Source organism: Alternaria arbusti, assembly GCF_024043155.1.
Source record: "Alternaria arbusti strain BMP 1465 chromosome Unknown scaffold_40, whole genome shotgun sequence".
Lineage (NCBI taxonomy): Eukaryota > Fungi > Ascomycota > Dothideomycetes > Pleosporales > Pleosporaceae > Alternaria > Alternaria arbusti.
This window is the reverse complement of record NW_026249980.1, coordinates 76,773-92,847: the sequence shown is the minus strand read 5'-3', so window position 1 is coordinate 92,847 and position 16,075 is coordinate 76,773. Positions and strand designations below refer to the sequence as shown.

The 16,075-nt window shown below is 56.6% G+C and overlaps 1 protein-coding gene across 1 annotated transcript in view; it reads left to right on the top strand.

Annotated features, from left to right (window-relative positions):
• Nucleotides 1-486: 486 nt before the first annotated feature.
• The window catches only part of J4E86_011689 (Glycopeptide NRPS), a gene marked incomplete at both ends in the record, with an annotated part of 28,303 nt that continues 12,714 nt past the window's right edge, over nt 487-16,075 (top strand). Inside the window, 3 exons of the mRNA XM_051452179.1 lie at nt 487-2,278; nt 2,747-4,917; nt 4,995-16,070. Coding sequence (XP_051296677.1) covers nt 487-2,278; nt 2,747-4,917; nt 4,995-16,070 — 15,039 coding nt within the window. The remainder of the gene's footprint in view (nt 2,279-2,746; nt 4,918-4,994; nt 16,071-16,075) is intronic.

The window sequence follows — 16,075 nt, the reverse complement described above, 5'->3', positions numbered from 1 at the left end:
CGGCGCCCCCGCCCCCGCGCCACGTCTGCATGTGGTGTGGTGCGTAATTCAAAGGGCTTTGCAAGGGAGTAGATTGCGTTGACAATGCAGTGTAAGCCATCATACCTCTCTACAGGCGGGGTGAGGGATGGATACCGCCAATAAGACGAGGCAGTTTTTCCGAACGACTGCGAAGCTTGCCCTCTTATTGGCGATGCTCGGGCCTTTGGGCTCTTCGCCAAGCACGGACAGGGGTTACATGGTCCAAAGTCGATGGAATGTCGTGCATGCCCCACTGGATTGCTTGCATGCCTCAATCCATGGCCGTCGCAGTAGTGTCTGCTATGCGTTCAAGGGCAGTAATGGGGAGCTTTGAGCATTTAAGGGCTCACTCCCGGCGTATTGCTTGCTCATAGATGATCTGTTAGATGAGGCGAGAAACATTTTCGACCAGAAAATACACCATTCTACCAGCGAGCGACGGCCCAAAGAAACACGACGGATATAATGGCTACGCCTGTCGCCGATGTGGGCGCAGCCACGGCCCAGGATGTCGCCCAGTATCATCAGTACAATGACTACGTTGAAGTCGTAGACGAATCGTCCCGAGCGCACGACCTGATCGAAGCGCACATGGTGCAGGACTCGTCCGCGCCGAGCGTGTGCGCCTGGGACGGCGGGTGGACGTATGGGGAGCTCGATCGGCTTTCGTCAGCCCTGGCAAGCCGACTGGCGGCATGCGGCGTGGGGTGCGAGGACTTCGTCCCCGTGCTTGTGCCCAAGTCGAAATGGACCGCTATTGCCGTGCTCGCCGTGGTCCGCAGCGGCGCGGCCTTTGTGCTCCTAGACGAAGCGCACCCGCAGCGCCGTCTGCGCGAGATTTGCTCTGAGATGCACGCCACCATGGTTGTGGCGGCCGAGGGCCTGCAGAGCCGGGCCAGCCAGCTGGTCGACGGCAGCCCTGTCTTCGCAGTGGGTGCGTCGTCCCTCCTATCTGGCGTGGCCGACGACGAAGCTTGGCGTGCGTCGCCTGTCACCGGGGCCAGCGCGCTCTACGCCGTCTTCACGTCGGGCTCTACGGGCCGTCCCAAGGGGGCGGTGGTGGAGCACGCCTCGCTCTGCGCTGCGGCCTTGGCGTCAGGGCGGGTGCTGGGCATGAGCGCCCAGAGCCGCGCCTTCCAGTTCGCGTCCTTCGCCTTTGATCCCACCATCATGGACTTCCTCCGCACGTGGATCCATGGCGGCTGTGTGTGCATCCCCTCGCCTCAGCAGGCAAGGGACGACGTCGCCAGTGCCTTCACAGCGCTCCGGGCCAACATGGCCAGTTTGACGCCCTCGGTAGCCCGGCTGCTGGACGCTGAAGCGCTCCCGGGCCTGCGCGTGCTTGAGTTTGCGGGCGAGCCTATGCTCCCAGCCGACATAGACAAGTGGGCGGATCGTGTCGTCCTCGTTAACGCGTACGGCAATGCCGAATGCTCTGTATACTCCATCATGCGCTCTCCAATGCGCCGTGACCTCCCTCCAAACAATATTGGCTACCCCGTGGCCTGCGTCGCGTGGATCGTCGACGAGACGGACGCCAACATCCTACTCCCGCCGGGCCAGACTGGCGAGTTGGTGCTCGAAGGACCCGGCATCGGCCGTGGCTACCTCCATGACGCCGCCATGACAGCCACGGCTTTCATTGTCGATCCGACATGGCTAGCCACATTTCGGGGCCTCCCGCCGCGTGGGACGCGCCTGTACAAGACTGGCGATCTGGCGCGATACCAGCAGGACGGGTCGATTCTGTGCCTGGGTCGTAAGGATACACAGACCAAGATCCGCGGGCAGCGCGTTGAGCTAAATGAGGTCGAGTGGCACATTCGGGACCAGCTTGAGCGCGACGACGACGTGGTCGTCGAACTAGTTCGCTGGCACGGTGCCGACCAAAGCCGGGCGGCGCTCGTGGCCTGCGTTCGGCTGCATCAGCCTTCGCGTGCCGCTGAGGAACCCCCGGAGCAAGGCGAGCTGCTCGCCCCACCCAGTGAGCCCTTCCGCCGCAAGATGGAGGACGTGGAGCGCGTCCTCCAGTCTCGGGTGCCCGCGTACATGGTGCCCAGCGCTTTTGTTGCGCTGCAACGTATGCCTCTTTCTCTTTCAGGCAAGACAGACCGCAGGCGTCTTCGAGAACTTGTTGCCAAGACACCTTGGGCTGAAGTGGAAGCCTATATGCTGGCGGCGAGGACAGATGACTCGCCCACTCTACTAACTACAGAGGGGGAGCGGCGGCTTCGAAACGCCTTTGCACATGTCCTGGGTATGGACGCAAATACCATCAGCCTCGATGATTCTTTCTTCCGTCGCGGCGGCGACTCGATCCTAGCGATGCAGCTAAGTGCCCACTGTCGCGCCCAGGGGCTGTCTATCACCACACAAGACGTTTTCCAACACCAAACCATCGCCTCCTTGAGTGATGTCATCGGGACACAGATAGGCCAACCTTTCCCACTATCTCCAGCGCAGCATGTACTGCTTCAAAGACATGAGCGTGCAGGGATCGAGACGCGCCGAGATCCAAGCCTCCATGGTTCCCGTGTTGTACGTTTGCCTGGGCTCTGCCAAATAAGCCAAGTTGAATCGGCATTGAAATCTCTTATCCGTCGACATCCCGTCCTCCGAACTACCTTTGTTGTGGGCGCGGATGGAAACTCGGCGCAAGTGGTGAATGATTCGCCCCATGGCTGTTATCTTTGTGTACCGGTGCACGTCCCTGCGGCCAAAGCAGGCGCCGACCAAACCGCGTGGAATCCGCATCTCGAGCGCCTGAATCTTCGCGATGGACCGTTACTTCTGGCCCAGCTCGTCGGTGTGGAAGGCACTGGGCCTCAGTACCTGCATCTAGCAGCGCCCGAGGTCGTAGTCGATCAACTGTCGTGGGACATAATTACTCACGACATTCGTAAGTATCTGGAGTCAGGCGCCGCCCCAGCACGCGTAGCTACAGGGTTATTCCAATCATGGTTGGTTACGAAGTCGCTACGATTGACGATCGAAGCCGTTGAGGCAAAACAGACACTACCGTCGTTGCTTGGGTTCGTGGATGCATGCACGACCACTGACCTACGTCCTCCCAATAAGCCTTTGGTCCAGTTCGAGCTGGATGCGGGTACAGCCACCACATTATGGAAAACAAGTGTTGAAGCACTTCGTGCCGATCCCAAGGAGTTATTTCTGGGAGTTCTATTCCATTCATTGAAGTCCATCTTCCCAGATCAAGAGGACGTTTTCATGCTTGTCGAGCATGATGGGCGAACGCGCCATGTAGTGCACGAGGTGGGTCAATTTACTTCGTACACATCGCTGGTTCTGTCGGCGAAAGATACAGATTTGCTTGGCGTCGTACGTCACGCAAAAGACGCCTTTCGAGCTGCATCCAGGAGGCACGATGTCAGCCGCATGCGGGCTGGTCAGATATCCATTGTCCTGCACTGGAATACCAAGGAGGCCCTCTCAGCATCTGCCACCGAGTCCGAATCCGAGATGCGCCGACTGTTCCAGCCATCGTTCGATTGGACAGGGCATGAGGCTTCATTACCACGTCTCCAGCCGGGTACCCTCGACGTTGTGGTGACATGCACACAGGAACTTCCATCCCTCAGTGTACAGCTGGTGAGTGCCCAAGAAGAGTTGACCGAAGATTGTCTGCGCCAGTGGTTTGAATGTTGCCGGACCTCGCTGGTCGAGATTCCACAGCAATGGGGCGAAGTCCAGCTCCAGCCACAACTCAGTGACTTTCCCCAGCTCGACATGAGCCAAGAAGACTTCAGGTCCGTGATCGACGACCTTGCACAGAACCAAAGGTTGGACATGTACGATATGGAAGACATATACCCAACCGCATTCATACAGCAAGGTATGCTGCTCAGCCAGGCGCGCTGCCCCTGGACGTACAGTTCCTCCACCACCTGGGAAGTGCGGTCACGCGATGGGCATCCGCTTGACCTAGCCCGGCTGCGTGACGCCTGGGTGAAGACAGCCATGGTTCACGCCATTTTACGGACAGTCTTTGTACAAGACCGTAATGGGGCGTATCACCAAGTGGTCCTGAAAAATCCCCGCCTAGCCTTAGTGGTGCGCCACCTTGATGGCAAGCTTTCCGCATCGCCCCGGAACGAGTGGGACGAAGATGAGAAGCCCATACTTCCATGGAAGATTAAACTCGTGGCCAACGAGTGTGGTGAGATGGTAACTTGTGAGCTCCACATCAGCCACGCCCTAATGGATGGCGACTCGATGCGTGTCCTGGTTCGTGATGCCGGACTGGCGTACGATGGAAATCTCCATGCTCTGGAGCCTCCACAATATGGCCAATACATTGAGTACCTGCGTCAGTTGCCCCAAGAACGTGCTCTCGAGTATTGGAAAACCTACCTCCGGGAGACGGAGCCTTGCCTCTTTCCCCTCTCTGATAGTATTGAGCCCCAGACTGCTGAACGACCCCTTCAAAACATTGAAATTGTGCTGGACGACTCTTCGGGCCTCCGCCACTTCTGCGAAACGGAGGGTGTGACGCTATTCAATGTGATACAGCTCGCTTGGGCCATTGCGCTCCAGTGTTACACAGGAAACAATGCCCCCGTCTTCGGTTATCTAACGTCGGGTCGCAATATCCCCGTCAATGGCGCCGAGGATATTGTCGGGCCACTGATCAACATGCTGGTCAGCCGAGTCGATCTAGATCGAGGCGTCAGTGTCAGACATGGTCTTACGCAGTGCCGCGATCGCTTCACGGAAAGTCTTCCCCACCAACATTGCGCCTTGTCCGACATCTACCGTGTGCTAGGGCATTCCGGTGCTGGACTCTTCAACACTATCATCACATACCAGAAGGATGTGCCCGTGGAGGCCAATCAAAGTATCAAATTTGAACAAATTTGGGATCAACAACCCACCGAGGTAAGTCACTACCACGCTCCCCATGATAGATCAAATAGAGTACCGGGGAACAACCGGCTGACCTAACATGTACATAGTTCGAAATAGTCGTGAATGTCATCGTCTCTCGCGATACCATCGGCATTTCTCTCATCCACGAAGTTGGCAAACTTTCGGACGCTATGTCAAGTAGTCTCGGGCGCACATTCAGCACCGTCATCGCTGACATCGTTGCGCGTCCGGATGCTAGCGTGTCCGAGCTGAACCTCGTCAGCGACCCTGACCTGGCCCGCATGCTCTCCTGGAACAGCCCTCCTGCCACACCGGTCAATGAGCCCGTACAAGACCAGATCCAGAGAATGTGCCTTCAGTTCCCCGAGCGGCTGGCCATCGATGCTTGGGACGGCGCCCTGATATACCATCAGCTGTGGGACCACGCCAACCGTCTTGCTGCGGTGCTGCGGTCTCACGGCGCGAAGAGCGAGATGCCCATTCCTATGTGTCTTGAAAAATCAGTCTGGGGGCCGGTCAGCATGTTGGCGGTCTTGCTGGCCGGCGGGGTCTGCGTACCCATTGACCCTAAGGCGCATGTTGAGCGAGTGCAAGCCATTATCGAGGAGACATCCCCATCCATTATCCTGGTTTCGTCCCAGACCGCCCAGATTGATTTCGGTTGCCCTTGCAAGAAAGTCGTTGTATCTTTCGATATGCTTGCCCTCTGGTCGAATCGAGAGGATGCGACTACAAGCGCCCATGTGCGACCTGAAAGCGCTGCTTTTTTGTTATTCACTTCAGGAAGCACAGGTCGTCCCAAAGGCATCATCCTGCAGCATAGTAGCCTTAGCACGTCATTTCGGGAACAGCGAGACCGTCTGCTCATGGACTCAGCGTCTCGAGTCTTGCATTTCGCATCCTATACCTTTGACGTCAGCGTTTTCGAAGTACTTACCACTCTCACGGCGGGAGCATGCATCTGTATTCCTTCTGAAGCCGCGAGAGTGAACGATCTGCCTGGGTTCATCCGCGATAGTCGGATAAACTGGATGATATCCACGCCGTCGCTCTTCCGCTTATTTCAGCCCGAGACCATAAGTAACGTGCGCACAGTAAGTCTGGCAGGAGAGATCATACCGCAAGACATCATCGACCTCTGGGCAGGTCGGGTGCAGCTGTTCAACGCCTACGGTCCAGCCGAGTGTACCATTTGCACTACTCACAAGATCGAACTCGATACTTGGATTCCTGGTACGATTGGACGCCCTGCTGGCGGGGAGGCATGGGTGGTGGATCAGTTCAACGTCAATCGACTCGTGCCGGTGGGCGCGGTAGGAGAGCTGCTTTTTCAGGGCCCTGTAGTAGCCCGGGGGTATTTCCAGCGACCGAATGCCACAGAAAAAGCTTTTCTACCAGGGCGGACACCATGGCTACCCGCCTCCTTTTCTGAGGGTCGAGGTGCCCTATATCGGACGGGAGATCTAGTGTCCTACAACATCGACGGGACTTTGCGCTATTTGGGACGCAAGGACACGCAGGTCAAGCTTCGCGGGCAGAGAATCGATTTGGAGGGCATTGAGTCCCAGATCAGGCGCCATCTTCCTACCGACCATAGTGTTGTATTGGATGCTGTTCAAACTAACGATCATGACAACACTAAGTTTCTGGTCGCCTTTATCCAGCCAGGGTCGGGGAGCGAGGGTGATGGAGTGGAGCTGATGGTAGCTGGCGAGAGCTTCCGCGCTCTTGTTTACGGCGCCCAAGCTAAGCTTGCTGCTACCGTGCCCAACTACATGATTCCCCAACTGATGATCCCCGTCACGCGCATACCCATGTCCAAGACAGGCAAGACCGATCGCCGGCTCCTGCGGGAGGCGGTGTTGGCACTATCGCGCGCAGACCTTGAAAGACTGGTCTGGGCGCAAGACGGACCAAAGCCGCAGCCGACCACACCAGCTGAAGAGGCGATGCAGCGTCTGTGGGCCGTTGTTCTCAGCCGTCCCAAAGAGGCTCTCGGTATCCAGGACGACTTCTTCCACAGCGGTGGAGACTCAATCATGGCTATGAAGCTGGTGGGACTTGTGCGTGCCGAAGGCTATTCACTGGCCGTCTCGGACGTCTTCCAACGGCCCACACTGGCCGGTCTGGCGGCGGGATTAAAGGAAACCGCGCCTCTGTCAAAAGGCCTACAGTACGTTCCTTACAGTCTCATACCGCCAGATCACCGGACGCAGACACTACGGGAAACGGCTATGGAGAGTTGTGTCGTGGCATCAGATGAGCTCGAGGACATCTACCCGTGCACGGCGCTCCAAGAGGGCCTCATGAGTCTCACCATCAAGCACCAAGGCTCGTATGTTGCACAGTATGAGTATGAACTCGGCCGCGACATAGACCCTCGCCAGATGGCGAATGCCTGGGACACCGTAGTGGCGGCAAATCCTATCCTGCGAACCCGAATTATACAAGCCCCATCTGGCTATTTGTTCCAAGTCGTGCTAAAGCACGGCACCGCTTGCTATCTCCAATACTCCGGTCTTGAGGAAGCAAAAAATGTAGCGAAGAAGCAACAGATTGGCCTGGGAATGCCTCTGATGCGGTGCTACTTGGGCATCGAAGGCGACCTGACCCATTTGGTCCTAACCATCCACCATGCTGTCTACGATGGTTGGTCCATGACACTTCTACTCGAACAGCTGGAGTCGGCCTACAGGGGTATACAGCCAAGGATCCAGTCTTTCACGGGGTTTATAGACTACGTTGGCAGTCTGGATCCTGCTTCATGCCGTCAGTTCTGGCAAACTTACTTTGAGAGCATCGACACTATCTTGTTCCCTAAGCCACAGAGACACAACTATCATGCCCTCGAGGCTGCCAAAATGCAACTCATCGAGCAGAGGCAGGACATACCGGCGGCTTGCTCCCGCTTTACCCTTTCAACCATTGTCCGTCTTGCATGGGCCCTCGTCCTTGCGAAGCACACAGACTCGCACGATGTTGTCTTTGGGACCACTGTTGCCGGACGCAGCGCTCCCGTAGACGGCATAGAGGAGATGACTGGCCCAACCATCGCCACCGTTCCGCTGCGGGTACAGATCCATCCCTCATCCACTGTAGAGCAATGTCTAGATGACGTGCAGAGACAAACGATTGCCATGATTCCCTACGAAGGAACTGGGTTACACAGAATCCGAGACATCAGTGCAGACGCCGCTATAGCATGTCAGTTCCAAAATCTACTTGTGGTTCAGCAAAAGGGGAGTTTCTACCAGCCTAAACTATTGCATGAAGTGCACCGTTCCACGGACAATATTGCTGCCATCAACACCTACCCTCTGACGCTGTTGTGCAATCTGAACGGAGATCATGTTCTGACGCAAGCGTCTTTCGACCCACAAGTACTGGGTGCAGCCAAGGTCAACAATCTCGTCAGCCAGTTTCACAATGTCATCCTCCAGTTGCTTGGTCCAGTGTCTCTCTCCGTGGCCGACATCGCACTGGACGGAAAAGAGATGCCGCACCAGCTACGATCTTGGAACGAACACATACCATCCACGGTAGATGCCACGGTAGATGCCCTTATTGGATCCCATTTCGAGAACCGACCCGAGGCGCCCGCGGTTCATGCCTGGGACGGAGACTTGTCATATGGGCAGCTGAACAACCTGTCGGCTCAACTGGCCTCGATACTTGTGCAGAGGGGTATAGGCCCTGAAATCACAGTTCCGTTATACTTGGAGAAGTGCAGATGGACGCCCGTGGCCATGATGGCAGTCCTCCGGGCAGGTGGCGCGTTCGTCATGCTGGACCCGGCCCACCCACCTGACCGCTTGAAAAGTATTAGCTCCCAACTAGATGTGGCTATATTGCTATCCACGAGTACACTCTCCTCAACAGCCCGACATATCGCTTCTGATGTTCTTTATCTCGACCAGCTAGACTTGAACGACGCTCACGACGACACGGTGTTGATGCTGCCACACGGGGCCGGGGCCCAGAACAAGCTGTATGTAGTATTCACTAGTGGCACGACTGGGACTCCTAAGGGTGTTGTCATCGAACACGGTGCATTTCTAGCGAGCGCATTTGCCATTCAAGATACCCTAGGCCTGGGACCCTCTACACGGGCCCTGCAAGCAGTGGCCTACGCGTTCGACGTCTCCATATTCGACCATCTAGCTGTCCTTTTGGCAGGTGGCTGCTTATGTATCCCTCGCACCACGCACATCCACAGTGATCTGGGTGGTGCCATCAAGAAGATGGAAACCGACTACGCCCTCATGACACCATCAATGGCCGAGCTCTTTCGACCCGAAGATGTTCCTGGCCTACGCACATTGGCTCTTGCAGGCGAGCCCATGACAGCGGGCTTGGTGGCTACCTGGGCCGACCGCGTCAAGTTGATCAACGCATACGGCCCGGCAGAGTGCTCCGTCATTTGCTCCATCTTAGCGCCTGTCCACCGCCAGGGCCACCACCCCGCTAACATCGGCTTCGCGACCGGCAGCGCGAGCTGGGTCGTGGACAAAGACGATCACGACAAACTGGCACCCATGGGCACGGCGGGGGAGCTGCTGGTCGAGGGTCCAATCCTAGCGCGCGGGTACCTCCACGATGTGGTCAAGACACAGGCCTCATTCATACTTGATCCAGAGTGGACACGAAGGATGCTCCCAGCACGCGCCCCCCGCCGATTCTATAAGACCGGTGACTTGGTACAGTACCAGCCGGATGACGGATCGCTGCTCTACATCGGCCGCAAGGATACGCAGGTTAAGATACGAGGGCAGAGGATCGAGCTGGGCGAGATAGAATACCGCGTCAAAGATGGGTTTCCTGAAGCTGCGCGCCTGGTTGTAGACGTTTTCACGTCTGTGGACGAGGGTTCCACGCCCATCCTTGCGGTTTTCGTCCAGATGGCTCCAGAATTTGCAAGCCTGATGGGCGTACCATCTGCTTACCCTCCTTTCGCCTTGGTTACAGAGGCGTTTAGCAGATGCGTAGAGTTCGTACTGGCGCGCTTGCGCAAGACGCTGACAGCGGTTATGCTGCCGGCCGTGTTCTTTCCTGTCGTGCAGATTCCACTCACTGCGACAGGCAAGGCTGATCGCCGAAAGCTTAAACAGGCGGCCTCGCGCTTCACACAAGCTGACGTTCGCCGGTACATGCTGGTAGAACAGAGTAAGAAGCCTCCGGCGTCGGCCACTGAGAGACTGGTTCAGTCCACCTGTAGCCGCGTGCTCAACGTGCCAATTGAGGACGTCGGGATGAATGATAGCTTCATACAGCTTGGTGGGCACTCAATCTCAGCAATCCATTTTGTTGGTCATATTCGATCCACCGGCTGGGTTGTGGAAGTGGCGCATGTCCTCATTCAGCCCACGCTGGCTGACCTGGCGGCTAAGTTGCGCCCCAGTCAGATCACGGCGGCTTTGCCACATGTTGCGCCTTTTAGCCTCGTGAGCGACCAGGAAAATGTGTCTAATATGCGGCATCAAGCGGCTGATGCTTGCTCCGTGGCCGTCGACGACATCGAGGACGTGTACCCGGCCACGGCGCTCCAGACAGGCCTGCTGGCCTTAAGCTTGAAGCGTCCAGGCTCCTACCAAGCCCACTTCCACCTGAAACTTGCAGCTCATGGCGACAAGGAGAAACTCAAGCGGGCATGGGAGGCCACCGTGGAAGCACACTGCATCTTGCGCACCAGGTTCTTCCAGGGTGCTGATGGCGAATTACACCAGACTGTCGTTAATACCGGGGTCCAGTGGCACACAACAACCTGTGGTGACGACGGTGTTCCAAGAGCAACTCGCTTTACCGTGACTCTAGGCGATGCGCTTACCCGCGCTACCATAGTCCAAGAACCCGGACAGGCCCAGGTCATATTGGTGCTCACGCTGCACCACGCACTATACGATGGTTGGTCACTCCCGCTGCTTTTCAAGGACCTCCAATCGGCGTACCTGGGACATGCGCTGCACTCATGTCCATTCAACGGGTTTGTGGCGTACTTAGGCCAAGTCAACGTGACTGAAATGTCACATTTCTGGAAAACGGAGCTGCAGGGTCTGTCGTCTGCCCCATTTCCTGTACTTCCTACTGTTCACTACGCCCCGTCAGCCACCGAGGTTCTGGAGCATACCCTTGAATACCCCAATGCAAATGCTCAGTTCACAACCTCGACCATCCTACGTCTGGCATGGGCGGCCGTCATCTCTAGCTACACGGGGCTCGATGACGTCGTGTTTGGTACTACGGTAGCGGGCCGCAATGCGTCCGTGCCAGGGATTGAGGCCATGACAGGGCCAACCATTGCCACGGTACCGTTTCGCGTGCGCGTTGATCCCACGCAGCGGACACAGGACGCCTTAGAGGCGCTGCGGACGCGCAGCACGCAGATGATCCCGTACGAGCAGGCTGGGCTCCAGCAGATACGTACATTGAGCCCAGAGGCGGCCTTGGCCTGCCAGCTCCAGAGCTTACTCATCATTGAGTGGATGGAGCCGTCAGAGTCTGGCACTGAATTCGCCGATTTTATCGTCGATGCCAAGTCAGGCAATGACGATCGAGCGTTCTCCTCCTATGCTATCAACATCACATGTGAGCTTTTCGCCTCTTCGATCAAGTTCTGCGTAGCCTACGACCGTGCTGTCACTGAACCTGGTGTCATGAACATGATGCTTTTCCAGTTGATGCACACCACATCCCAGATCATGGCCAACTGTCCACTCGTTAAGGACACCTTGACTATCAGTCCTGAAGGGATAAAGTCTTTGTCACAGTGGAACACAATTCCGCCTTTTGAACCAAGGTGTGTTCACGACATGATCTTGTGCCATAGCCAGAGTACGCCCGAGGCGGTGGCGGTGAAGGCATGGGACGGGCAGTTGACCTACAGGCAACTCGCGGCATTGTCGTCACGCTTGGCAGCCTCGTTGCAAAATCATGCACTAGGTCACGAGCCTATCATTCCCTTGCTATTTGAGAAGTCCATGTGGACGGTTGTCGGTATTATTGGTACGCTCCTGGCAGGAGGGGCATTTCTTCTGCTGGATCCTACCCAACCTGCAGCGCGCTTACGTTTGCTATGCGAAGTCGTCGGTGCTGAGGTTGTTATTGCCTCGGAGAAGCAGGCTTCGTTGGCCGCCGCTGTGGCCCCAAATGCGTCAGTGCAACTCTGTTCCGACGTGGCAATCTGCGGATCCGTTGGTTCTGAGCACGCAAAAGCGCTGCCTCCTTCAGACCCAAGCCGACTTCTGTATTGTGTCTTTACCAGTGGATCAACAGGGACGCCAAAAGGCGTTCTGATTGAGCATGCCTCTTTCTGTGCTAGCATCGCCGGTGTGTGTCAGGTTCTTCCCTTTGGTCCAACAACACGCGTCTTCCAGTTCGCCTCGTACGCCTTTGACGTCGCCATTACTGACCACCTGGTTCCCCTAATGGTTGGTGGCAGCATCTATATTCCACGGACAGAGGACGTGAAGAACAACTTCGCGGCTTGCTTGCGCGAGTCCGAAGCCACGTATCTGGAGCTCGTCCCATCTGTCGCAAGAACGCTGGACAGAGAAGTCGCAGCGAAGCTTGATATAATCGCACTGAGCGGCGAAGCAAAGACGACCGCCGATGTAGAGCGGTGGAAAGACCGCCTCGCGAGCGGGTACGGGCCTGCTGAGTGCTCGGCCACTTCCAGCTTCCAGTTTCCTGTCACGGCCAACGACCATCCACAGGCGCTCGGAATGATGACAGGCGGCGCGGGCTGGGTCGTTGATCCCGCCGACGTCGAGCGACTCGTTCCAGTGGGCGCAGTGGGAGAGCTGATCATCGAAGGGCCGATTGTAGGCCGCGGCTATCTGAAGGATCCCGAGGGGACGGCCGCCGCCTTTATAAATCCAATGCAGTGGCTCCAACGTCTTCGAGGGGATACTCAGCCCCGGGTATACCGAACAGGAGACCTTGTCCAGCTACTGCCGGCTGGACATCTACGATTCGTTGGCCGGAAAGACCACCAAGTGAAAGTCCGGGGTCACCGAATCGAGCTGGGTGAGGTCGAGAACAACCTCCATCCCCTGTTTCCCCAAGCGACAAACGTCATTGTAGAAGTTCTAAAGCCGCGCGAACGACAGGATCAAGCCTTCCTTTCGGCTTTTGTGGACTATCCGGCTCCCCTGAGCCGACACAATGAGCATGGTAAGATGACGCTCTTACCCCCAAGCCCCTCGTTCCTGGCCGATGTACAGGAAGCAGAGCGGCAGCTTCGGGATACGGTCCCAGCCTACATGATTCCAGTCTTGTTTCTTCCTGTGAACCACTTTACGCTATCGAATTCCGATAAGGTTGACAGGAAAGCGTTGCGAGCGCTGGGTAACGGCCGATCATGGAAAGACCTCCAGGCGTACCTCAAGACCCGCAAACATAGGCGCGCCCCAGAAACCGAGATGCAGCAAGCTCTCGTGATGCTGTGTGCCAAAGTCTTGAACGTAAACCCGGAAGAGATCGACATTGATGATGGCTTCCTTTCACTAGGCGGCGACTCCATCAGTGCCATGTCAATGGTAGCCCACGGGAATGCGCAACACATCCGCCTCACGGTTGCTGATGTGCTGAGCCAATCCTCCCTCGAGAAACTTGCAGTCCGGGCACAGAAAGACAACTCGATGTTGATGGTAGTGTCGCACCCAGACGAGACAGCCGAGGTGCCCTTCGCCCTGTCCCCAATCCAGAAGATGTTCTTCGCCGGCATGCCCCCCAACTTGCTGAATCACTTCAATCAGAGTTTCTTCGTCGCGCTCACTCAACGAATCGCACCAGATGATTTGCAATCGGCTATTCATATTCTCTTGCGACGCCACGCCATGTTGCGATGCCGCTTCCACCAAATCAACGGCGAATGGATGCAGACCATCTTGTCCGAGCCGGAGCCACCTCTCTTCAATTTTTCTAGCGTGCCCAATCATATCGCTGTTGAAAAGAGGGTGCTGGAGATGCAGCAAAGCCTCGACATCAATGAGGGCGTTCTGTTCGCCGTCCACCTTTTCGACATCGAGAACCAAGGACAGTGTATGCTACTGGTGGCGCACCACCTGGTGGTAGATCATGTATCATGGCGCATTCTTCTCGCAGACTTGGAGCAGCTTCTTCGAAACAAGTCCGCATGTGAAATTGGGGATGCACGGTCATCTCTGTCCTTCCAGACATGGTGCCATCTTCAGAACCAATTTGTCCGTGAACGTATACAACCCTCAATCACCACGCCAGGATCCATAGACGAGCATGGACCTATACCGGCAGAAACCCTACGCTACTGGGGCTTGGTAGATAAGGCGAATACGTACGCAGATGTTGTGTCCAGTGTCTTTCGCCTGAGCCCGGCAGCGACAGTCAGCTTCACCAAGGACGCTAACACCGCGTTCCAGACAAGGCCGGTCGAGATACTCCAGGCTGCCCTTATCTACTCATTCATAAAAACGTTTCCCGACCGGGCGACTCCCGTTGTTCACAATGAAGGCCATGGTAGAGAGGCATGGGACGCGTCCATCGACCTCTCAAGGACGGTCGGGTGGTTTACGACCATCTGGCCCACGCCGGCGGTGGTACAGCCTGAGCAGAGCCTTCTCGAGGCAGTCAAGCGGACTAAGGACGCACGTCGCCAAGTACCACGCAACGGGTGGGAATACTTTGCCACGAAGCTCCTACATAGCGAAGGTGCCCAAGGACTAGCACTTCCCCTGGAGATTGTGCTCAACTTTGCGGGGTCTTTTCATGAGCTGGAAGATAAGAATGCCCTGTTTCAATTGCACGAGACCCAATACACGCGATTCGACACGGCAGCCCAGATACCCCGTTCGGAGCTCTTCGAGGTTGCAGCCGTAGTCAAACAGGGACAATTGCAGGTGCGCATCTCATATCACCGACACATCTCTTCTGAGCGGATAGAAAAATGGGCCGAGGCCTTCCAAACTGCACTGGAGGAAGCCTGTCACATCCTACCCTCAACCCCGAAGCAGCTCACGCTCGCTGACGTCCCTCTCCTGGATATCGACTACCGTGGTCTCGACCAGATGCTTAAACAGGTGGCCACCGTCTTCAGCGCCAACATCCCGATCGAGATCGAGGATGCCTATCCCTGTACCGGCATCCAACAAGGCATGCTGCTCAGCCAGGCTAAGAACGCGGCCCATTACGTGACGGGCACCACCTGGCAAGTTCGAGCCCCGGGGGGTGTCGACCGCCATCGATTCCTCGGCGCGTGGCAAGAGGTGGTACAGCGCCACGCGGCTCTCCGCACCATCTTTCTAGAAAGTCATGCGGGCCAGGTCTGGGATCAGGTCGTCCTGCAGTCCACACCAGGACATGTCATCATCCTAGATACACATGGCCCACCTCCCGCGGCCGATGATGTCGTGCCCATCACGCCGATATGCCCCTGGCACCTTGTACTGCATGAGGTGGGAGATGGTAGCTTGACCTGCGACTTTCGAGTCCTTCACGCGCTCGTAGACGGCGTCTCGGTTAACCTCCTCCAACAGCAGATCGCAGCGGCCTACGATGGCAAGCGACTCCCACAGCTAACGACGGGCTTGAAAGATTATATCGCTTATGTGCACGACCTTCCACGCGACGCCGCCACTCGCTACTGGGCCAACTATCTCGTGGGAACAGAACCCTGTATGGTACCTAACGTCAACAGCGACACGATAGAACGTGGTACTGCTGTGAAGTACGTCTTCCGGACGATTCCTTGTCTCGTAGAGTTGCGCGCATTCTGCGAACGGCACGGTGTTACTATGTTCAACCTAGTCCAACTTGCCTGGGGGCTGGTTTTAAGGGCCTATACCGGGGTCGAAACGCCCTGCTTCGGATACTTGGTCACTGGCCGTGACGTGCCAGTTGCCAACGTAGAACAGATCGTTGGGCCTTTTATAAACATGGTGGTTTGCAGGATCCATCTAGAGGGTAACAAAGCTATTGCTGAGACGGCTCAGTCAGTTCATTCAGACTTTCTTCAGGGTCTTGCCCATCAGCACACAGCCCTCGTTGAGATTTTCCACGAACTCGGTGTGTCTGGCCGGGGGTTGTTCAATACTATCGTATCGCTCCAAACCAGAACGGAGGAGAAAGAATTGCAGGGTGAGCCCTCGGGTCTGACCATGCGTCCGATCACAGGCGACGACCCGACAGAGGTAAG